The 23,841-nt window shown below is 41.1% G+C and overlaps 1 protein-coding gene across 6 annotated transcripts in view; it reads left to right on the top strand.

Annotated features, from left to right (window-relative positions):
* SCHIP1 (schwannomin interacting protein 1) overlaps positions 1-23,841 on the top strand; it is a 111,158-nt gene that overhangs the window by 74,119 nt on the left and 13,198 nt on the right. For 5 of the 6 annotated variants that reach the window (XM_063132033.1, XM_063132032.1, XM_063132035.1 and 2 more), the window contains one exon: positions 10,300-10,418. In XM_063132033.1, coding sequence (XP_062988103.1) covers positions 10,300-10,418 — 119 coding nt within the window. Of the gene's footprint in view, positions 1-10,299; positions 10,423-23,841 lie in introns of those variants that run through there. The other variant, XM_063132037.1, reaches the window with a different exon arrangement.

The following is a 23,841-nucleotide window of genomic DNA, read 5'->3' as shown; positions in this document are numbered from 1 at the left end:
CCTTCTGAGCAGCACTTGTTGCTGAGAATCTGTTAAAAGCTTGTTGCAGATGGTTACTGGTCACACATGTTTTCCTTAGGGAAGGAATTCCATATGTTTTACTGTTGCTTTGGCTAAATGGAAAGTTAACTATACCATCTACCTTGTGGGCTCCAAGGATGTGGGCTCCAAGGATGACTTTTTAATATTATTTTTGCAGTTGCATGACTTAAGGGGAATCTCATGATACTAAACCTGTGAGCTGTGAAGCCTGCGGTAATGTTTGGGAGAGGGCATAGCAAAGCACATAACTCCTGTGTTCAGTCCTTGGGATCCCCAGTTAAAAGGCCTCCCATAGCAAGATTAGGAAAGACCAGAGACCCAGGAAAAACACTGCTAGTCAGAATAATAGACAATGTTGGCCCAGATGGTCTAATTATAAAGCAGTTTCATATGTTCACAGTTACAGAACTTAAATGTGCTGGGTTTACAAATGTACAATATTGGGATCAAACATTTTTAACCCATACAATGCTGAAAAATCCCAAGTGGCCACAAAACTCTGATGTGGCATTTAAGAACATTGTCATTTTTCACCTCTTCCCAGAACCTGTACCTTTTTAAAAAGGGGGGGGGGGGTTCTGGCTCCTAAAAATTAGATTATTTATTTATTTTATTTATTTAAGGATTTTTATGCCGCCATTCAGCCAAAAAAGGCTCTCATGGCGGCTTACAAAAGTATTTCTTGACAGTCCCTGCCCACAGGCTTACAGTCTAAAAGACATGACACAAAAGGAAAGAGGATTGGGAGGGAGGAGGAGGAGCGGGAAAAGGAAAGCAAATTCGGGCACTACAATCTTAGTTGGAAAGTTCAGCAGTTACAGGTGACAGCAGGAGGGAGGGGTGCTCTCAGCTGGAGCTGGACCCAGGCACGGTGGAGAGGTGCCTGGCTGCTGCTTCCTCCCTCACTGGTGGCCTCTGCAGAGACACTTGGTAGCAGGAGGGAGGGGGCTCTCAGCTGGAGCTGGACCCAGGCACGGTGGAGAGGTGCCTGGCTGCTGCTTCCTCCCTCCCTCAAGATAATGCATCCAAGGCATGGACATTTGAAATATTAGTTTTATGGTTTAAAGGGATCTCACAGGTTTTGAATGGACTCCATATTATTATAGGGCTAAATAGACATTCTAATTAAGATGTGTTTGTTTGTTTTTCTAAGTAAATTAACATGCACAGGCTATTTAACTGTGGATTATATACAATAAATGAGATGTAAGAATAGGAATACAATTTGACTTGTTTTAAGACTTATATTTCTGTCTGTTATCCTACTTGTGGATATATTTCTAGTCCTGTAAATGCCATGCTGGTGAAGTGTTTTAGGGTATGTGCCCATGAAAATATCCACATAATACTTCTATCCAAAAGACCTTGTATGGATAGAGGAAAAGTGCGGGGAAATGGTGCCCGATAAGGGAGCTGCTGAGTTCATATAAACGTTGACATATTGTTCTCGGTGTGCATATATGCAATATAAAGCTAAGTATGAATGTACACAGTTAACACATAAAACTCATTTATGGGTAATATCTGGAATAAAGTGTACTTAAAAGGGTCAATAAAATTATCCTCTGATGTGCTATTGCTGCTGGATGAGCAATCAGCTAATGATCCTGTTAGCTTTTGTGGGATTCAGACTCTCCTTAACAATTCAGACAAAACAATGGGAATAAATCCACAGCATTTCTGAAACACCATAAAAAGCAGCAATAAAACGGGGAGCTGCAAAGCTTATCCAATAAAGTTTGTTTGAAGCACACCAAGAGGGTCGAGATTGAGAAACATTCTTGGAAAAAGAATACCACGTCGAGGTTCCCTCCTGGTTAACACTAGGTGCTCCTTCTCTACGCAGCAAATATTGTCTGATGAATTTGCTCTTTCAGTGCTACAGTTTGATGTCCATCCATGCTATATTGAAGAGGACAGTTGTTCCACAGACCTACAGAGGGTAGGAAAAGTCCAAATGAATTTCCAAGAAACAAGGTTTAGGTGAATCATTAGAGTTTGTAGGATATACTCAATAGAATGTTGGATATGGGAAAATATGGGTTTAAATCTCTGTGCAGCCTACTTACTGGGTTGCTCTAGACAAAGCAAGCTTTCCTTGACTGACCCACCTGGCAGGTAGACTTGATGCTAAAATGTTGCTCTTAGCTCTGTGACACATAAATTTAATTAAATAGCCGTTCAGAGCTATTCAGCATGCCTTCTAGGTGCAGTATTCTTCCTTGCAGTTTTCAAGAAAATTGGGAAAGTATAGGCTGGCCATATAAAAGATTTTGAAGAGGTATCAAGCATGTCAAGACCATTGCAGAAAAACATAATCCTGTATCCTGGTAAATAAATAATCTGAAGCCCTGGATAGAGAAGATGACAAAATCTGAGTATTCAGTAAAACCATCCAAGCTTATAGCAGGATATTGGCATCAGTGAATGCAGTGAAGGCTTGTGTCTGCATTTGTGTTGACTTATTTTTTCTGATTTGTAATGCTATCAAATGACTCGAGTAAAACTGTGTACAGCTGTGGAGACTTCAACTGCATTGTATGAGTAACATGTGGTTTAGAATTCCTTTTCCTTTCTTATACATTGCACTTGTACTGCAGGTCAAAATGTAATTCATACTGAACATAACTAGTATATCAAGTATCTATAGCAGGGATGGGGAACATGTGACCCTCCAGATGTCATTGGACTGCAACTCCCATCACCCCTAGGCTGTAGTGAGAGATGATGTGAGTTCAGTCCATTTGGAGGGCCACATGTTCCTCATCCCCGAGCTATAGTTTTTTAAACTATAGGCCTTAAAGCTATAAGAGTCCTCCCCAGATATTTCCATATCAATATCTGTTGATATTGGTATATCTGTAGATAGTATGTCTGTCTGTATCAGCCTTCCCCAACCTGGTGCCCTCCAGATGTGTTCAACTACAACTCCCATAATTCCTAGTCCACCATGTTGAAGAAGACTGCTCGAAGCACTCTGAGAGATGTGACAGAGAAGATCCAGGATTATATCTGTGTTTTTTCCTACTCCAGAGCAGCCCTGAAAAGCTCTGATTTTGACCATGCTGGCTGGGAATTATGGGAGTTGCAGTCCAACACACCAGGTTGTAAATAAATAAAGACAAAGATGACAAAGATCCACATTGCACCCAACATGATTGGCTTCATAGCAGGTCCATATCAAGTGTACTAGAGCTACACATTCTAGCGTGGCATTTTTCTTAGCAACTCCCTGGATTTCTGTGTTCTAGCAGGTAGTGTTGAGTTTGAATACAGGAAAGCCAAGTTCAGATTCTGACTCATGAACTGTCAGGGCTAGCTTAGGGAAGTCTCTGGACTGATTCAGTGGTAATTGCAAACTCAAGCTTGCATGCTCCCTCCTCCTGTAGCTCCTTACCAGTCTTCCTCTTTCATGACAAGCCCTAGTTTACCATTACATCCAAACCAGTAAGCTTGCTTTGCAATTCTGATGAAAGGCAAGTTCAAAAAATATCATGCTGGTTCGGAAACTTGCAGTGTAACAGTGACTTATGCTGTGGAAGGAATGGGATCGGAGCTCAAAAGGGGAAGGAAGGAAGCCTGAGGCTTGCTAATACTATTTATTTATTTATTTATTTATTTATTGCATTTCTATACCGCCCAATAGCCGAAGCTCTCTGGGCGGTTTACAAAGTCAAAAACATGGTGTAAAAAGATGCTGCTACTAGGGTACAGTAGGAAAGAAATCCCAAGATAATAAGTTCATTTCCTCTGTATTTGTGTTTCGTGGAAGACATTTCTTTTTAAACAAGCTTTTGATGCTGCTGTTGCTTAATTTAGCTTGTTTTGACTTTTTGTGTTTTTTGGCCATGATGCTGCTTTTGGTCTGGTACTTTTCAATGATGGAGTATTGTTATTTTCAGGGTTTGCTTTTTATTTTGAGCAACTCCTTTTTTGAGGGGAGGATGAACACTGAAATAGGTCTAGTTCACACATTAATGTCAACCCTGAGTATGGATTGTCATTGAATGGTGAGTTGTTGTTGAATTGATTGTCGTTACATGGGCTATGGTTTCGTTATGGGTTCTTAACCTTGATCAACAAGGAGTTCACAACCCAGCAAAAAACCATGGGTTCTCTTCCTAGGTTGTTTGTGGTTACCAAACTATAGTGCAGGGTTCATGTGTAACAACAACCCACCATTCATCAGCAACCCACAATTCAATGACAACCCATATTTAATCCAAACTCTGGGTTTTCGTTACTTGCAAACCAGTTATTTGAATGAATGGAAGGAATTATGTGTAAAATTTGATCCCACATATAAAAACAAGCCTCTTGCCTCCTGAATGAATGTTTTTCTAAATATTTCTTTGCACGCAACCAAATATTTAATCAGGTTGGTATGGTACACCTGACACTTTACTGGCCTTGTTAGATTTGCATTGATCACAATGTTTTTGAAGTTAAAAGAAAAACCCAAAACCTCATTATTAAAAAATAGAGAAATAATTGTGAAACAACCTTAACATGTACAAATATTTGGCCAGCAAATATAACTGTTGTTCAGCTGCCAAAGTTAATAGGATAAACCCAAGCCTCTAATACGCAGGTATAACATTTGGCTTTTTAATGTGTTGGAAAGACCCAGTGACATCCATTATCACATAGTGAAAAATAAAACCAACATTATTGGGCCAGATGTGTATAAACCTCTCTTTAAAACAAAAATTAAAAATGTACAAAATGATTCCCTAATCCCCTCTTGGGGATTTTATTAAATTAAGTGGTATATAACTATTACAAATAAACAACCTCTTTGGTCTGCTGTGAATTTTTGCTTCAGCCAAAGGGCTGCATTTCCACCTACCATTTTATAATGAAGCCAGTTTCTGCTATCTCATTAGTTAGTACATTAACTGTGTCACTGTTGTATTGCTTGCACTTAACGTTAACTTCACAATTTAACTGATTATTTTTAGTCATCCATATTCTTTACATACTGTAGGTAAAATATAGCTACTTGAAGTATTAATACCAAAGACCCAAATACACTGATACTGGAGTATTCCCAAGAACATATGCATAGGATTGGGAACTAAAATTGCACACGCTCTTTTGATCTGTGGTTACAAAGAGAGTGTGATGCCTTCTAAGACATGGAACTGTGCAAAGCATGCAACCTTGGTCAATATTTGCTTTACGCTTTCAAATGCAGCGACAATGTATGGGAAACTAAAGGATTTGTCACTGAAACTTATATTGTAATGGGAAATTGGCATATATATGAGCTTTAGGGTAGGTAGTATGGTCTATGCAATAGCTGTTAACATACTTACTGATGATAGTGTGGTTTTTTTGAATATCATAAATGCTTCCTTGAACAAGACATATTTACTGAATAATTGCTCGATCACGAAGCTCATTTCAGCAAAGTTATGTCTAAATTATGAAATTGGCCTCCACGATGGACATGTAAGAAGGAAGATTAGGAAAACTCTTTGCTAAGGGAGGACTTTTAGTTATAGGATCTCATGCTGGGTGTTTTTCATAATTTATACTTTAAAAATAGGGAAGCATCTTGTTTCCGGTAAGTGCCTAGTATTGAGGGAGGAGGCTTCTAATGAACAGCACTTGCAAACCACCTTGTCCTTTGGAAAGTCTATTTATTTATTTATTTATTTATTTATTTATGGCATTTCTATACCGCCCCATGGCAGAAGCTCTCCAGGTGGTTTACAAAGATTAAAAATATTGAACATTAAAAACAGATATATATATACAGAAATTAAAACCATAAAAAACATAAAAACAGATTACATATCAACTCAACATATGTTGTTAACTGCCTGGGAGAAGAGAAGAGTCTTTACCTAGTGCCAAAAAGATCTGTGGCCACAGTGAATAGGGCCTGCTGTTCAGAAGTAAAGAAGAAACTATAGAACAAAAGCTTCAGCTAAGGCTGTGTCATTTTAGCCCAAGCGTACGTGGTCACTCACACAGATGCTGGTGGCTTTTAACATCACCCACTTCCAACAGAGTTACCCCTCTCCCCATTTTCTGTGATGTGATTCTGTCCCATGAAAAGCCCTCAGACATTTGACTGAGTCATACCCCTTCCCCTGTAGAATACTTCTCCTCTAGTCGTTGCCTCCATCTTTCCCCCCAGCGCCCCATGGCTATATGGAAGAATTTTTTTTTGAGATCTGCTATATATTGAAATAAGATCTTTCCTTTAGGAAAAAAAATACATATTTCTGTATGCTATGCACACACCCCTTCATTTTAAGGTAATGGTATAACAAGATATGGTTCTGACCCATTGGCTGCCTATTGGCTACTGGGCCAGGTTTAAGAGACTAGTACTAGTGTACAAAGCCCTAAACAACTTGGGATCAGAATACCTGAGAGAGTGCCTTCTCCCTTCCCAACCTGCCTGGTCACTGAGATCATCAGAGGACATGCTCCTGGTGGTTCCACATTGACCTATGGCCCGATTGGAGTCCACTAGGAGAAGAGCCTTCAGTGTGGTGGCCCCCTTCCTACTGAATTCCCTGCCTTTGGAAGTTAGACAGGTGCCAAGGTTGTGTTGCTTCCAGCACTTCCTGAAAACATTGTTGTTTCAGGAAGCCTTCTGCAGTTTTACCAAAACTCAGTTTCTTTTTAAAATAGTAATATTTAATACGGTGTTTTTATTCTTTTATCCTATCTGTTGTTCTTTAGTTTTGAAGCGGTATATAAACATTGTAAATAAATAATTACGCAAAATAGATGTATGTGTGAAGGCTGCAAGCACATTTTAAGATGCTCTGTGTTATAGAACCATGGAATACCACATTATGGGTTCAGTATGCTAAATGAACAAGCTTTTAATGATTTAAGGCCCTTTATGGCAAAGTGTGAGTCTCTTCCACTCCAAGATGTAAACTCTTTCCTGATCACTCCAACTCCAATTGATGTATGTTGATTTCAGCAGGAAATGTACCACTCACTCACACATTCATATACATTGATGCTTGTTTATGCAATCATATTGGTAACTGGCCAACCAGGGAGCACCCACACACGCACACACATTTTCAAAGTTTCTACAGTCCCATGTGCTCTTGATCTTTTTGTTTGGTCTTCAGTAGGAAGTGCTACCACCAGCCAACTGAAGGAAGTAAAGAGTTTCACTGCTGAGACTCAGAAATGATAAATACCAATAACCTCTGGTTTTTGTCTAGGCTGTTATTTAGAGCAGGAATGGAAGAAACAGGAAGAGTTATTTGGAAAAGCATTGGAATTTTATCATTCAAGACATTTTTTCTTGTTAAAATGTACCCTTATTTTGATATATTTATGGTTATATTTATGGTTTGTTCTGGTATAGAGTGTCAGTCTTGGACCAGGGAGATCTGAGCTCAGATTCTTTCTCATGAACTTCACTGGGTGACCTTTGGTCAATCACAGTGTCTCAGTCTAACCTACCTCAATGGATACAATGGAAGTGAGGCATGTATGCTATCCTGAACTCCTTTAGAGGAAAAGCAAAGGAGAAATTGTGAGTGAGTGTGTATGTGTATCAGTTGTTGTCCAACACATCTGGAGGGCACCAGATATAGATATTATATTATGGGTAATATTACCCATAATGGATGGATGATATTCTGGAGGTGACAGACTTGACCTTGGGGGAGCTAGGGGTGGCAACGGCCGACAGAAAGCTCTGGCGTGGGCTGGTCCATGAAATCACGAAGAGTCGGAAGCGACTGAACGAATAAACAACAAAATATTACCTATAGTTATATTTCCTGTATCTATGTAATTTTAATGTTAGTGAGGAGATGGCAATTTTTTAAAAAAGCATAAGAAATGTGTCAATAGTGGTTTAGCCTGTGGTTGATTTGATGTCGTTATATCTAGTTTTTGGAGGAGAGGGGGTAATGGCATAGGAACTATGTAAATATCTCCTTCACATCTTTATCTGGTCTTCAGACTAATATTTTTCAAGGCTCACAAAACAGTGATACAGACGGAAACATTTTCAGTAGTATGTAATAGATCAGATGGGAAAAAATCTAATGAGAGAGTCCTCAGAGGTTTGCTTTATGTTATTGCAGCACTTGTGGTAAAGTGAAAACGAATATACCATCTTATTAAGTTCAGCAAATGTGCTTTTAAAGCTATTGATTTTTCCCTCGTGTTGCAGTTTGTTTGCCTCTGCACTTTTTGAGTCAGAAAAGCTGTATGCCAGATGTATGATGCTACATGCATTGCTGAGGATGTTTCTGGGAGGAGTGGAAAACAGCATTCAGTTAGCTGTAGCATCTACGTGTAATCGTTAATGAGTGCTACTAATGGTGTCGCTGCTCAAAATCACTACGCAACTAGATTTCATTTAAGATGAGCCATTGCTGTAATGGCTTCAGAACAGACCGTTTGGCGTCAGTTTCTTACTGTAATAAACAAGGTAGGGATTAAAACATATTGCTCCCTTAGGTTGAGTAAGAGAATTCAGACTAGTGGTGAAAAACCTTTTTTGGGCCAGATTCCATTTTGGGGAAGCTCTTGTGGGGGGTGAGGGGGAGTCACATACAAAAGTGGGTAGAACCTGAAAAAATCCATCACCACCCCAAAAAAGCTCCATTGTTACCAGTTTATAGTAGGAAGTGTGTCTACTTAGAAGTAAGAATTAGCAGTATGTCTACTCACAAGTAAGCAGGATGAGCCTCTGCAGGATAATAAATAATAAACAAGTCTCTTCTTGACTACTCAGAAGTAAACAGGACTAGGCTCAGAACTGAATTTCCCAGCAGCTTTCTCCCCTGGCCTTGCCCCTCTGCCCTGCAGGGAAAAAGCTCCTATCTCTCATTAGCTGCTAATAAGCTGTAGTTCTCTGATAAATTTTTTATTATTTTATTTAAAGCATTTTTATAGCGCCGCCTCACCATTTCTGGCATCGAGGCGCTTTACAATAACATATAAAACAATTACATTAAAACCCTCAACCCACATTAAGACTATTCCATTAAAACCCTCACCCTCAAACCATTAAAAGCCGTCAATGCCAATTTAAACCACCCCCTCCCCAAACTCTTGTGAAAATAAAAACGCCTTACAAAGGCGTTTGAAACAATTGAGGGTGGGAGCCTGTCTAATCTCCAGTGGCACATTATTCCATAACCTGGGGCCAGCCACTGAAAAAGCCCTGGCCCCCGCACATTCCAATTTGTAGCGGGGGACCATCAGGGCACCCTGCTCCTGAGAGTGAGTCTGCCAATGGCGAGACACAGTGCTCAGGTATCCAGGACCCAAGCAATGCAGGGCTTTATACATGGTCAACAAGAACTTGTAGCGCACCCTAGAAGCCACCGGCAGCCAATGGAGTGATAAGGTTGGGGTTTCAAACAGATTTCTTTATATTCTCACCAAACCTCATTTCCCAGATTTCTTTGATGAAAGCTAAGAGACTTGTAATATAAGGCTATGGTAGGAATTTCAAAGAATTCCACAATGGAGTAAAATGAGTTCGGATTTTTATAAATCTAATACTGCAGCAATCCGGTTTTTCCACAGACTTGCAAAGTGGTTTTTCACGTTTGGAGGGGGGATTTGTGAAGTGTGTGCACGTGTGCAAATGCATTAATCCATATTAGTTAATGTGCATTAGCACTGATTCACTTTAAGTAATGAATGTTTTCGCTAATGTGCATTAGCACAAATGCAAATTAGCACAAATATAATGTAATTCTGGTTAAAAAACAACCCGATTCTATTCATGAGTGGATGACAGGACGGAAAACCCCTGACATTCTGCAAAACACAAACAGATTGTACAGTAAATCTCTAGTACTGTACCTATGACCTTATCGTACAGAACAGAGAAGTAAACATATTAAGATTGTGAGGCTGGGTGTATAAACAGAAGAAAGCAAGAATTGTTGTGGGTTTAAAGGACTGATCTCTGACACTGAAAGATGTAGCAAGATGGGTTGTTATTTACTAGTCCATTTATCAGTTATGTTGTTCTTTAGTTAGTTTGTTAAAAAAAATATTATGGTCATGATCAACTGCAAAGACTGAATACTCAGACATATACTCAATATGTATTCAATATTTGTAAGGAGTTGTGGGAGTAAATAATCTCATTGCCTGGTAACAGCACTGTATTTGCTTATCTTAAGTTACAACATTGTGAGTGTTGATATGTTGAATTGACTTTAAACTATTGTTAACAGGAATGTGGTTTGCTATTAGTGGGCTGATATTCATTCCCTTTTTTCTGTGTTTTTTTAGGCTCAAAAAAATGAGAGGGAGTCTATCAGGCAAAAACTGGCACTTGGAAGTTTCTTTGATGATGGCCCAGGAATTTATACCAGCTGTAGTAAAAGTGGCAAGCCAAGCCTTTCTTCTCGGTGAGTGAAATGGTATTGTGCACATTTCTCCTTTTAACAGCTTTGATGTGGCATAATTTCAGAGAGTTTCTAGTGTGAAGTCCAGGGTTTTGAGACTGCATGACATTATCTTCATGTTCTGTCCATTCAAGATTTGACTACAAAGAGGGGGGAGGAACCCATCTGCCTGAGCACCATTTTGTAAGCTTCTAGTCTTCTTTAATTTCTAGTGGCATGTGTTTGTAATGGTTGTTCTGCATTTCTAAAGTTCTATACAAATGTCAGGCCAGTTTCCACCTTGGTTAATGTAAATTATTTTTCCAGAAGTTTGTTCTTTTAATATGTGTTGGAAAACATACACTTTTATATTCTTTCCCATAAACCATCTGAAATTCGGGAGAGACGGTAACATCTTTAATGAATAATTTCCCCTGGATTTAAACTTTTTGTTGTTTTAACTGTTCAGGGCATTAAGCCCAGTTACAATTGATTTGTCAGTGCACCCTTGATGATCGGAAGTCCCTGAATATGGAGGCTTCCAATCTTCCAATGTAGGACGGAAGCAGCAGCCGAGGTGGTCTTCACCTCCCCATCCACCTGCCCTGCAGTCCGGAGACAGCAGTTCAAGAGGGGCAGGAAAGGAGGCTGGAAGAGGCTCAGGATAACTCATATCATGGCCTCTCCAGTCTCCTCCTCTCCCTACCCACCAGAACACCCTGTTTTCCCCCTCAGAGGTTGAGTTTCCAACCTTGGAGCCCAGCAGATGTGGTTTTTATAGGAGGTCTTTGAGGCTAGTCAGTGAGATTTGGGTTGTGAAACAGTAAAAGAGCAGTGGAGAATTCCTCAGTGAAAGTATGCCATCGTGTTCAGCTATAGACATGCCCTCATATTGCTGTGATTCTATTGCAGCATATTGTCTTGCAGCTGGAAATTGACATTGCTAATATCATATATTGGGTTCCACCACTAACCTACCTCACAGAGCTGTTCTGAGGATAAAAGGTAGAGGAGGCAGCGGACCATGTACACTCTTTAGAGAGAATATAGGATATACATGTTGCAAACACACACAAATAAATAAAAGGAAACATGCCAGATTAGGGTGTTTCAGACATAATGCCGAATGATCGTGCAAAGAATCTATTGGAGCTTTCCACCATGGTGGATCCATGCCCTACAGTCCTTAAACTAAATTCATTTAATAGAGCAGGAGAGAGCAGAAGGTACAAAATAAAAAGGGCATTTCCCCTCCTAAATTACGTTGCTAAAAGCAAGAAAACTTATGGAAGGAAATAAGAGTAGGTTTGTGTGTGCAAGGATGTGTGTGCAAGCTCTGATTCTGATACTGAAAAATGGATTCCTGGGTTGACCATGTGCTCAAAGACACCTTGCTCCTCAATTTTGTGTCTGCCTTTTGCACCTGGCTCTCTTGCTTCTAGTAAAAGGCAAAGTAGATTCTGCCAGCCTGCTCATGAACTAGAGTATAACAATCTGGAATCGTGATAACTTATTTAAACCATTTCTTCCTTCCTCCACAAAATAATATCATCCTAGGACTTCCCATGACATTGCTATAATGTTTAAAATCCTGCAACCATGTAGCCAGGACAACCACATGTGTTCTTTCCAATTGATTCTTGCTCCCAGTTTCAACCAGCTGACAACTGTTTTGTAACAGGTGATCAGCCCTATCTTTCTGGTAGGAGTCCTTCAAATGCTACAGCAGTGCTATGTGAGATGGGAATGCACAGAAAACAAGCTCCCACAGTGCTGCAGTGACATCTAAAGGCCACCACAAAACTGCAACAGGCATTGCCTTGGGGCACCTGCCATTTTCTAGTGCCAAAAATGAAAAAAAATGTCATTTTTATTTTTTTTAGCTGTGTAAGAGGCTGAGTAACTCCTAGGTCCTCACTATTCCAATGAAACTAGCATATTCCCAGAACTAGAGTCTGGTTTTCACCTTGCTTTAGGGTTGCCTCAGCCTTCCCCAATCTGGTGCCCTCCAGGTGTGTTGGACTGCAACGACCATCACGCCCAGTCAGTGTGTAAACAGATCTATTTATTTATTTATTTATTTATTACATTTTTATACCGCCCAATAGCCGAAGCTAATCGGCTCAATCACATGTAATCTGCATATAAATGCCCAACGAAACATATCTGTAGGGCATTGGAGAAGGATGCTCTAGAACAAGAAATCCCAAGCAATGCATTGGATGGATTTGTTAGTTTGGAGGATTTTCTGTTAGCCAATTTTTCTATTTGGTCACTTAATTTGATTATTAGGAAGGAAAACAAAATGAAAACACATGGATGCTTCTGCCTGGTTTGGGATAGAATAGGCATCGTCCAGCATGTGTGGTGATGCTGTTCTTAAGAGGGCTTTTTTGCCATTATCTACTGATGTTTTGTCTGCCTCTGTTTTGCTTCCTTGAGCTGTCGCTGCAAGGCTGTTGTTCATTGTTCTTATTTTAATATCATTTTGGTTTGTTTACAGTGTGTGTAAGCTGCTCTGAGCCATTTGAATGAAAGGTGTGTGATAAGGGTGTATTATAAATGAATTGTAAGCTGAAGAATATGTGAAGTGAGACAAAGAAACCATCACACAGAATTGATCGCTACTGCATTAGCTACCTGGCACCATCTGTGGACAGGCCTCAAGAGTTCTGTTCAGAAATGGAAAGGAATCGGCATGTGTAACATTAGTGTTTCAATTTGCCAGGCCTTGTATAAATACTAGGAGCCTGGCATTCTGCCATTGTCCAGGCAACAGAGCAATATCTTCTGGGTGCTACACTTCAGCTCCAGTTTTTCATCTTCCAGATCCACCTCAAGCCCCCAAATCCAGCAGCGGATCTCTGAGATCTTGGAGTGACTCTATGCTTTATTGGTTTTCACCCTGAAGAACATAAGAGCCTTTACTGAATCAAAGGCCTATCAAGTCCATTCTCTTCATACAGCGTCCAACCAACTTCCTTTGGGAGGACCACAAGTAGGACATGAATCCAATAGCATCCTCCCACACATATTCCCTACAAACTGGTAACCAGAGCCAAACTGTCTCCAAAACTGAAGAGAATATTTAGCCATCATCACTAGTAGCAGCCTTATCCTCCCTTAAGTGTAGCCTAAAAAATTTAAATAAATAAATAACCTCTCAGCCCAGTTCTTAGTACAGCCAGCAAAAGCCCCAGTGTCAAATGCTCTAACATATGATTTCCCTGGAAGATAAGAAGGAACATAATATTCCCTGAGAGGATGGTGGTTAGTGGTGTCCTTGATAAACATGGATCTATCCCCCAAAACTGTCCACCTCGCAATAATTTACTTGTTATATTGTTTTTCATTTCCCTAATAATAAAACATTCTCTAGAGAGATTACATTATAAATTGTTGTTGTTGTTATGCATTAAATTTGTTAAATGCATGCATTGCTTCCCAGCACAAAAAGTGTTTCAAAGCAACTTACACACACTAATACAAAAATCCATAATTTAACAGGAAAAAATCCAAAATCAACCATAATCAGCATAATGATACCAATAAAAATAAATGCAATAAAAACATAATCTAAAAAAGATACAGTATAAAAGGTGTTCAGCCACAGTACATAAAATCTCCTCCCCCCTCACAGCCTAGAACAAACACCACAAAAGCAGCCCACAACAATTGGCCCATAGTTAATGTCTAAATGCCTGAAAAAATAAGTACGTCTTCGCCTAGCACCAGAATGATGATACCATCACTTTCAGATGACTTTCCCTGGGGAGTCTGTTGCGTAAACATGAAGCTATTACAGAAAAGGCCTGTTCCCAAGCTGCCTCCCCCTGAGTTTCTTCTGGACTGGGTAGGTTCATATGGGGAGAAGCAACCCTTGAGGTACTGGGGTCATCAGCCATGTAGGGTTTTATAGGTTAAGAACAGCACTATGAATTTGGCCTGGGAACAAAGTGGCAGGTGAGCCAGGACCAGACTTCAATGTTCATATTGTCTAATCCCAATGAACAACAATAAAAACAAGAATAACAATGATCCACAAGAAAATACACCAGAAAATGGCCTGGTACACAGGCATGGTAACCCATGGTTTTTTTAATTCATCGTTTGTTGCCTTACCCAGGGCTTGTCTGGCAGAAGACCCATGGTTTGTTTTCCCAGTTCCTTGGTTGGTTGTTTCCCCACTCCTTCACCTTCTCCCTCTCTGCATTTCAATTGTTTTGCGGTACTGGCAGGTAAAGAGGCTTGGGTTTTTTGACCGCTCTTTCCTGCTATCTGTGTTGCTTAGTGAAACAACCCATGAACAACAACCTACGATTTTGGGTTCACACATAATGACAAACCATGGATTTAACAACCCATAGTTCACAACTGAACAACAAACCATGGGTTCTCTATGGTATAAACTGTAGTTAACCTATAGTTCTAGGTTTGCACATAACGACATCCTACAATTCATCACACCATGTTTACTTAAACCATGATTTGTCATTATGTGTGAACCAGGTCAATACATAAAAGCAGCCATTCCAGCACCATAGAAGAAAATCTAAACTGTAAAATCTAGAGTATAAAATTTAAAAGGCTGAATAAAATTCAAACACTGCCATTTTATGTTGATGTGAATATGTGTGTTTTTCTTGATTGCTCCTTAAACTACACTGCCCATATAATATGAAAAATTCATGTTGGCCTCATTTTTCTTTCTTAAATTGGAAAAAAGTGGGACAGGGAAAATTCGTTTCAAAATCTATTTTAAGGGATTTAAATAGCCCTGTAACATGAAAATCCCTCTTGTCATGAGAAATTCAGTCCCTTGGCTTTGTTCTAAGAGTCTGGATTGCATACATGCTCCATCTGCTGAGGTATTTGTCTGTGTTAAACATTTTAATGGCAACCAAATTTTTATATAGGTGTAATAAATCAGTATATGAGTATTCAATCTTGATGGAAATTTATTCTAAAGTAAATGTAAAAACCGCAGTCATCTTTTTATGCAATGTGAGCTGATACTGCCTGCAGGAGACTCCTCAGAATATACATTGTCAAGTTTATCATTGGAGAAGGATTTTGTTGCTCCTATTTATATAAGCAAGCAATGATGGACAAGGATTTCTCAACCTTCCTGTCTGCCCCCCCCCCTTTTGAGACCCAGGCACTGTTTCAGAATGAGGATGTCCTTTGCTTAGTCAACGGGAAGCAGACCGTAATAAAAATCCTACAACTGGACAATTTTGTGCCTCGCCCCCAACAGAAACACACACCTATGGTGCTCATTGCTCCACCTTTCTCAGTGAATGCAGATGCGTGAGACATGTAGACTCCACCCAACATTGTCTTAATGGCCCATTTCACTGCATGTAGCCACAACTGTCTAAGGAAGACTGTTTACGCACCTAATTTTGGTATCATTTTTCAGCAGCAGCTCAGGGAAACCACAGGCACCTTCCCCCAGCCTACTTCTTACAATAGAGCACCGCACTGTATTCTTCACTGAGCAATTGAGCTGGAACAGCCCCACCCCATTCATGGCACAGATTTGTGGTGGGGCAGGAAACATGCAGCATGTGGGTGTCTTGTGCAAGCAGACACCACCAGCAGATCCAGCACAATTTCAGGGATGTAAGTGCTTTGCCTATGAGATTCCTCTCTGAATTCTAAAACCACTAAATCCGAGCCAGGTCTCAAATGAGGCAGAGTGAATCTAGTGGTGGAGTGGAAGGAGTGGCAAATTGAGCACTCCCTCCCCCACACACATACTGCCAAGAGGTCCCACCTGAACAACCCCGGTGGCCACTTTCTCTTCATGGCATTTGCCCCAGCAGGAGAGTGTGGTCTGCAGAGCTCTATAGAGCAGCCACCTACACTCTGTTTTACTCTGAGCGAGGGGTGTCCTTGTACAGGTAATCTCTTTGGACACCGCTCCCATGCCTGGCTCTGAGGAAGGACCCCCTCAGAGCCAAACATTTCAGACAGCTCTCTGAAGAGCCACCCTGGCCCCTTTCTTCAGCCGACATGGCTCTCCAACAGTGACATGTATGCTCCCCCACCTCAGGCAGCCCTTCCCTTCATGCTCCCCAGTATTATCTGATAATAGATAACATCAGTAGCTGTTAATGACCTTTCCTCTATGGATTATTGGATTGCCTTTAGAAAGCAACAATACATATCCAAATAAACCAATTAAAAGCAAAATGTGTGAGTTCTGTTGGACTTACTCTTTGGTAAGTGGGTATAGGATTGCAGCCTTAGCCTTATTTAAATCTTCTTGTTCTCTGACTGAAATTTTGACTACTTTAGCTGTACCATGTACGTGCACATCCGGAAGGGAGATTATGACTCATGCAAAGAAGCAAGGAGGTAACCTATTTCCCTTTGCAAACAATACTGTAATAAAGAAAAGAACAGTATATGCTATCACACCCTTCGCTGGGTAGCTATAATTTATGCTTTAGGCCTCAATTCTATTGAATGTCTTGTGCAGCAGAAAAAGACATGGTATAAAAATGTAAGTATGCAATTATTCATTATATATTGCATATTAATAATGCATCCAAAGAGCCATTAAAGTAAATGGAAAATAATATTTTACTGTCCATTTCCACTGAAGAGTAATACAAGATTAAATCTCTTGGGTGGGGGAGAAGCTAACAAGGGATAGCATGAATCGAACCCTAGGTTTATTAGTTACACATGTCTTATCTGCCTGGTGATACGTTTCGTTTACCATCATATTTCCAGTTCTTAATGAAATAACAGATTAGGGATTCTTTTTGTGTAAACCACAGTCACCCCATGGATACTCCATAGCTATCTACGGAAAACATAAGCTCCTGTGTTGTCTACAAAGTCTCCGTGGCTATAAATCACAGTTAGCATTTTTATGGCTTGACATTACACTGTTTAGGGATTTTGTCAAGGGAAATGGCTGAATATAAGCCCAGATGGCCAGAAGCATAACATCACCACAATCATAATAAACACCTTTATGGAAGAATTGTTTTGAACTGGAGAAACCAGCAGAATGTATCATTGAAATAACCCTTTTAAAAAAGTAATCTTTCTGCCTTACATGCATGTTAGAAGTACTTTAGCAGGTGCTTTCTGTATGCGCCAATACTTGAACGCTTCGTGGATTTTAAATTTATTCCTTTAATGTGTGTGAGGTTGCCATTACAACACACTCCTTGTTTTATGACTACTACTGGATGCCAAAAGTTGAAGAATGTTCTATAAGCCACCTTGTGGCTGAGAACAGGATTGATTTAGAAAAAGAAATTATTATGCACATCTGGTAGTAAATATAGCGTTAAAGTATTGTGTGCTGATTAAACGTGTTCCATGGTGCTGCTTTTCAGCCTTGGGAAATCATCTGCTGGTACTGGATGTAATTTTTAGTTAGCCTAACTTAATAGATAACAGACTGAGCCCAGAAATAGGAAACAGGGCCCTGATACTGTTAGGTGATTTTTAAAAAGTTTGGCCAATCATGGGGGGTAAAAGAAGCCATCATAGCTTCTCTCCCTGCGTGTGCCATTCATGCAACTGTCTTTTGCATAATTACCTGCCCTGCAGCATGGGTTTTAGTGTCATCTGAACCCAGTGCACAACATAGCAGGGATGGCTTTATATGCAACCTACGACCCCACCACGCCACACGGCGGGTTTGGATGACATAGTGTGGGGGTTCAGGGGAAGGCCATGATGGCTTTTTTTTTTAACCTCTGTGGTCGCCCAAACAGTGTATCAGCCTGAGTCCCCAATCTACTGCATAGAAATAATAATAATACTGAGTGACAAACCTCATAGGGTTGATGTAATGATTACTAAATAAGCACATTTGAACGTAACAATAAGCCATAATTGCTGAGAATCAATTCACTGAGAATAAAAAGTGCAATCCTGTAATGTCTACTCAGAAAGCCCATTACGTTCAGTGGGACTTACTCCCAGTAGAGAGAGTAGAATATTGCTACCTAAAACTCATAGGATTAATAGACTTGAGATTTCTTCAATCAGGTAACAGTCCTATTTTATAAATGCTGAAGTCTTTATAATACAGGGTTACAACATTCAAATAAAGTCATGGATTAAAATAACCCCTTTTAAAAAAAACCACTAAATAAATCATTCAACAGATTTATTAAAAAATCAGCAGATTTATTTAAAAATATTATTTTGAGTACAAGTGCTTGTAACAACTGCAGATGGCAAACACCATATTAAGTAAGACGTTCTCCCTTGATTCACACAGAGGAGGAATGCCTCTTCTAAGATAATACCTGCCCCTGTGCTCAGCCAGTCAACGTCACTACTTTGGGGTCAGCGCAGGTGCAAGAAACCCCGCTGCACATTGCTGATTCTCCTCTGCTGGTGCCCAGCACCCCACCATTAGTAATGCAGAAGCAATGGAGCAATGGGGATGTGGGAGGAACTTGGCAGCAGCAGGAGGAATTTACCAGTGGTGGGGAACCCAGGAGCCGTATCTGGGGGGGGGGGGGGGCACAAGTTCTGCACCCCTGCTTTAGTTTTAAATCAGTGTGGCCAGGGCCGGTGCCAGGCTTTTTTGCGCCCTAGGCAAGGTGAGCTGCTTTCACACACCCCACCGTATCCCCCCCACCCCAGGTAGGCGGAGACAGGTTACCTGTCCCTCGCCTGAAGTCCTCCTGGCTCGGCGGGATGCTGCGGTGGGGTGGGCGGGCAGCTCCAATTCTGTCCATTCGCCGCCACCCCCACCCCCCCAGCATCCCGACTTGTCTTTGGCTGGGAGCCCCCAGCTGAAAACAAGCTGGGAAGCTGGGGGATGGCAGTCAGACAGCTCCACGTTCTGACTTTCGGCATGCGCCGGAAGTCAGAATGTGAAGCTGCTCCTTCCCCCCGCCCCGCGTCCCGGCTTGTGTGGCTGGGAGCCCTCAGCCGAAGCCAAGCCGGGAAGCTGGGGGAGGGCAGCCAAACGGCTCCACATTCTGACTTTCGGCGTGCGCCAGACGTCAGAACATGGAGCCGTTCCTTCCCCTCCCCCAGCATCCCAGCTTGGGTTTGGCTGGGAGCCCCCAGCTGAAGCCAAGCCGGGAAGCTGGGGGAGGGCGGTCAGACGGCTCCATGTTCTGACTTTCGGCATGCGCCAGACGTCAGAACATGGAGCCGTTCCTTCCCCTCCCCCAGCGTCCCAGCTTGGGTTTGGCTGGGAGCCCCCAGCTGAAGCCAAGCCGGGAAGCTGGGGGAGGGCGGTCAGACGGCTCCATGTTCTGACGTCCGACACGCACCAGATGTCAGAACGTGGAGCCGTCCGTCCCTGCCCCCCAGTGTCCCGGGTTGGCTTCGGCTGCTGGGCGGGCGCCCAGCTGAAGCCAAGCCAGGGACGCTGGGGAGCAGGGCGGAAGGCTGGGAGGGCGACTTCCGGGGGCGCTTACCTTGGCGCTCTAGGCAGCCGCCTAACTGGCCTCTATGGAAGCGCAGCCCTGAGTGTGGCAAAGCGATATTCTTCTCTGTGTTCTGGAAACACAATCCCATACATTAGAAAGAAGAAACACACACACCCCGGCTGTTGTTAGTTTTTGTGGGTTGTAGTTGTTTGACGTTCTGCTGAAGGATTGCCAACTGTTCTTTTCCTCAGAGAGATGGCATTGCTCAGATCACTTTTGATGTAAGATTTCTATAGCGCCAAAAAGTGAGCTAGGTAGGTGTCTAGTGTACATGTATAAACAGAATGTATTCCCTTGCTCCCAAAGCATTCAGTCGAAAAGGATTTGGCCAGTGTAGGGTGGGGGAAGAGGAGGGGGAGAAGGCTCTCAGTAAAACAATGAGATGGTAAGGAAAGGCCATGTGGTAAGGAGCATCTGCATGTAATTATTGCGATAAGGCTTGAAGAGAGGGTGTGTGAACAGATTTATTACATGTGTTCCGTCTAAAGCCTCTTGATTGACACACTTTGGGGGATCTCGAGGGGATTTGCGTGAAGAGGAGAAAGTGAGCTGTTGAATGGCTGCCAAGTTGCTCTCATCCAAAGAGCAGAGGTTGCTTCATGGAAGCCACTAGGCACATGTCTTCCGTCTATGCCAACACCATTGCTGTTTTTGAAAGCAGTACCCATTATACTAGGTGGCATATTTATCTAGAACTGGCTTCCCAGGAATTCTGATTTAAGTTTCAAAGTATCTGTTGACAGATTTTTAAATAGTTTCAGCTTGCTTCCCCTTATTATTTTTGATCTAATGAGGGAGTCATAAATTGCCAATAACGTGTAGGAAGAGGGTTGTTGTTTTTTTAAAAAAATGTATTACTAGGCTTCAGCATACAAAAATGTTAGATTACTCTGGTGTAAAAAAGAAATCCTTTTGAAGTTGGCGGCAGCCATTCTGCACAATGGAAGGGCAACCAAAGCTAATCAAGTAAACAGAAAATAGTTGTTTTGAGAGACACGTGGGCAACAGCAGCTGGTCCCATTTCTCAAAAACAATGTAAAGAGAGCAGATCTTTGTGCGCCTTTCATTTTACGGGCAACTGTAAATCAAAAGGTAAAAGCAAATTGGTTATGCAAGTTTTAAAAGCAATTGTATATTTATTACTCAAGCATGTAAACTGTTTTCAGAGTAGGATTCTCCCTGATTTGCATATATAGTTTTTCTATTCATTTTTTCAGAATGATTGCACTATTTTAAAATTCCAAATTTAGCACAACAACAGCTTAGTAATATCTTTGCAAATCTAATCCAGTAAATTATCTGTCTAGACCAGGGAATCTCAAAGTGTCGTAGTAATGAACCTGCATATATAACCATTCCCCATACTCTTTTTTAAGTTTCCCCAATTGTAATTGAAATGAAGCACAAACAGCTTGTCTTGTAGAGCTCATTTGTTTTCTTTTGAGTTTAAGGGCAGCCAGAGAAAAGGGAATCCGGCTACTTGAATTCATATTACATGGGTGTAACTACATGTATGCAGGACATAAGGCATGTATCACCCTGCAAAAATATAGGACATGGATTTGCATAAAAGTTTGCATATGCTAATTTACATGCATAGGTGCAAATTTAGAAATAAGTACATTAATTCCCTGTGCCTGTTTGCATTCTCTTTCCCTCCTTATTGTTTACTACAACTTTATTAGATTGTAAGCCTATGCGGCAGGGTCTTGCTATTTACTGTGTTATCTGTACAGCACCATGTACATCGATGGTGCTATATAAATAAATAATAATAATAATAATAATAATTTAAATAGAAATACAATACAACTCGCCATAGTGGGGTGAACTGTGACCAGCTGCTGTGGCTACTGTCCAGGTACTAACAGTTGATGGTCATCTTTCAATGCCCCTACTGTCCCTTTCTTATGGTTCTTTTTTTTAAACCAGAGTTTGATTGGATGCCCTTCAATCAGAGGACTCTCCTCAGTAAAGCAGGACACATGGCCACCCTCGTTCTGCTGAAAACAGCATCCTCATGTTCTGCCATCTGAAGATGTTACATATTTTAAATAAAATACACATACAAAAAGATATTGAATGTTTGTGTTCTCTATCACATGTTGCAATGAAATCATGTTCTTCTGGTTTCCCATTGTTATTCTACACACTTGGGAAATGTTGGGACTGCTCAAGTTGACCAGTACTCATGCATTGTGTTTTTGGGCTGTACTAAAAGGTAATGTTTACCTGTCGATTTCTCTTTTTGTCCAGTATGCAAAATATTTCCCCCTTAGAGTGCAATCCTATGAATGTTTAGAGAAAGAGAGAGAAGTCCTACAATCCTAGCATTCCTCAGCCAGCGTGGAGTTGTAGGACTTTTGTTGTGCTGCTGCTGTTGTTCTCTAAACACGCATCGGATTGCACTCTTAGGGATAAATTTCTGTCAACTGACCTAAGATTCCAACAAATTCACTTTGAAACCTAAACCTACTTAAATGGCTTTTCAAACAGCCTTTTCTATTAACTGCAGCATTGCAGCATTCTTGAGTGTAGCATTCTTGATTATTACCTCAACAAGAGAAGGTAAAGGAATTACAGGTTTTAATGCATAAGAAGGCCTCCCTACTTTCACCCAGTGAAAGTGAAAGTGGTGCTAAGGTGATTTCCCAAATTTGTTAAGGTTGCCTCCCTCATTTTATTCTCACTAGGAAAGCTGCCTCTTTGCTTCCTGACTCTGTCCTAAAAGCTGTCCTAAAACATAATGGTAGAATCTTGATCCTGGAAGAGCATCACATGGCCACAGCTACAGAAATAATTTTTCATTTAGAAGAATGGGGATATAGGCATGTAATTCTCCAGGTGCAAATTTCTACTTGAATGAAGGAGCAAAGCTTATCCTGGAGTGTATCACTTTAGGCTGCAAGGAGAAGGGGTTGTATCTTTGAATGTTCTCCTACCTTAACCCACCCCCACCTCCAAACACCAACCTGCACATCTTATCTTATATAAGAATATGGTAGTGCAAAGCTTATTGCTCAAGAGGTACCAGACTGATTTTGCTCATTTTTGTTTTAAACTGAAGCTTGAGCAGTATAGATGTGCAGAAAATGTTGAAAGTTCAAAGAAGTTCAAAGCTCAAGCTTTAATAGCAATTAATTTCCTCCACACCAAATAGGCAGGCCAACCCCTGCACCACGGCCAATCAGTGTGGCACAAAGGCAGGCCCCAAGCACAGTTTGCAGTTAGGCTGTCACCACCAGCAGGAACGGAGAAGGGCATGGAGGTGGGCAATTGGGGCACATTTCGGAGGGGGGATTCACAATGCATAAGCCACATTTGCATTATTCATGTGTCCCTACATGGTATGGGGCAAAAAAGGGGGAAAGGAGCAGGATTACTAGCATCCACACTAATAGGAAAAATAACATGGGATGAATGTGGCAAAACCAGAGCCCTATTAGCTTTGAAAGTACAGTGGAAGGAGGGGGTTAGGCAGAATAGTAGTTTTAAAAAACGACAGGCACAGACTAAAATATTGCAGTCTAGGAAAAATTTCCAACTTGAATGTAAAAAAATTGCCCCTCCTGTGTTTTGGATATGGTTTTTTGCATTGACTCCAGATTTAGATGCGGAAAAGACTCACTTTTATGGCATTGAACAGTTTGTGTTGTGGTTTATATTCAAAGACAATAACTCGGAAATATTCCACTTCTCAACGTTTTACACTTGATAAATGTTGATGTTTGCTGAATAATGGAATAGTTGCAGTACAGGTAGCTATTTGGATAATTCATGCCTGTAAAGATTTAAAGAGTTCCCTAAATATGCTTGACCTGTTTTTCTTTCCCGGTGCTAATATTCACTACCCATTGATATTTTACTTTTACCCCACGTCACTCCCATTTCTGCATGCACTTGGTTCTCGGAAGCAGATGAGAGGACCGTCTGTAAAGTATGCTGACCCAGAGGAGATGGGGTATTGGGTATTATGTGACCTGAGGAGTGACAGGATTTTAAAAGGCTTTAAAATGTGT

This window comes from Elgaria multicarinata, chromosome 8 (genome assembly GCF_023053635.1).
Source record: "Elgaria multicarinata webbii isolate HBS135686 ecotype San Diego chromosome 8, rElgMul1.1.pri, whole genome shotgun sequence".
NCBI lineage: Eukaryota > Metazoa > Chordata > Lepidosauria > Squamata > Anguidae > Elgaria > Elgaria multicarinata.
Note: the sequence above shows the minus strand (reverse complement) of the source record. Positions and strands in the feature narration are given on the sequence as shown.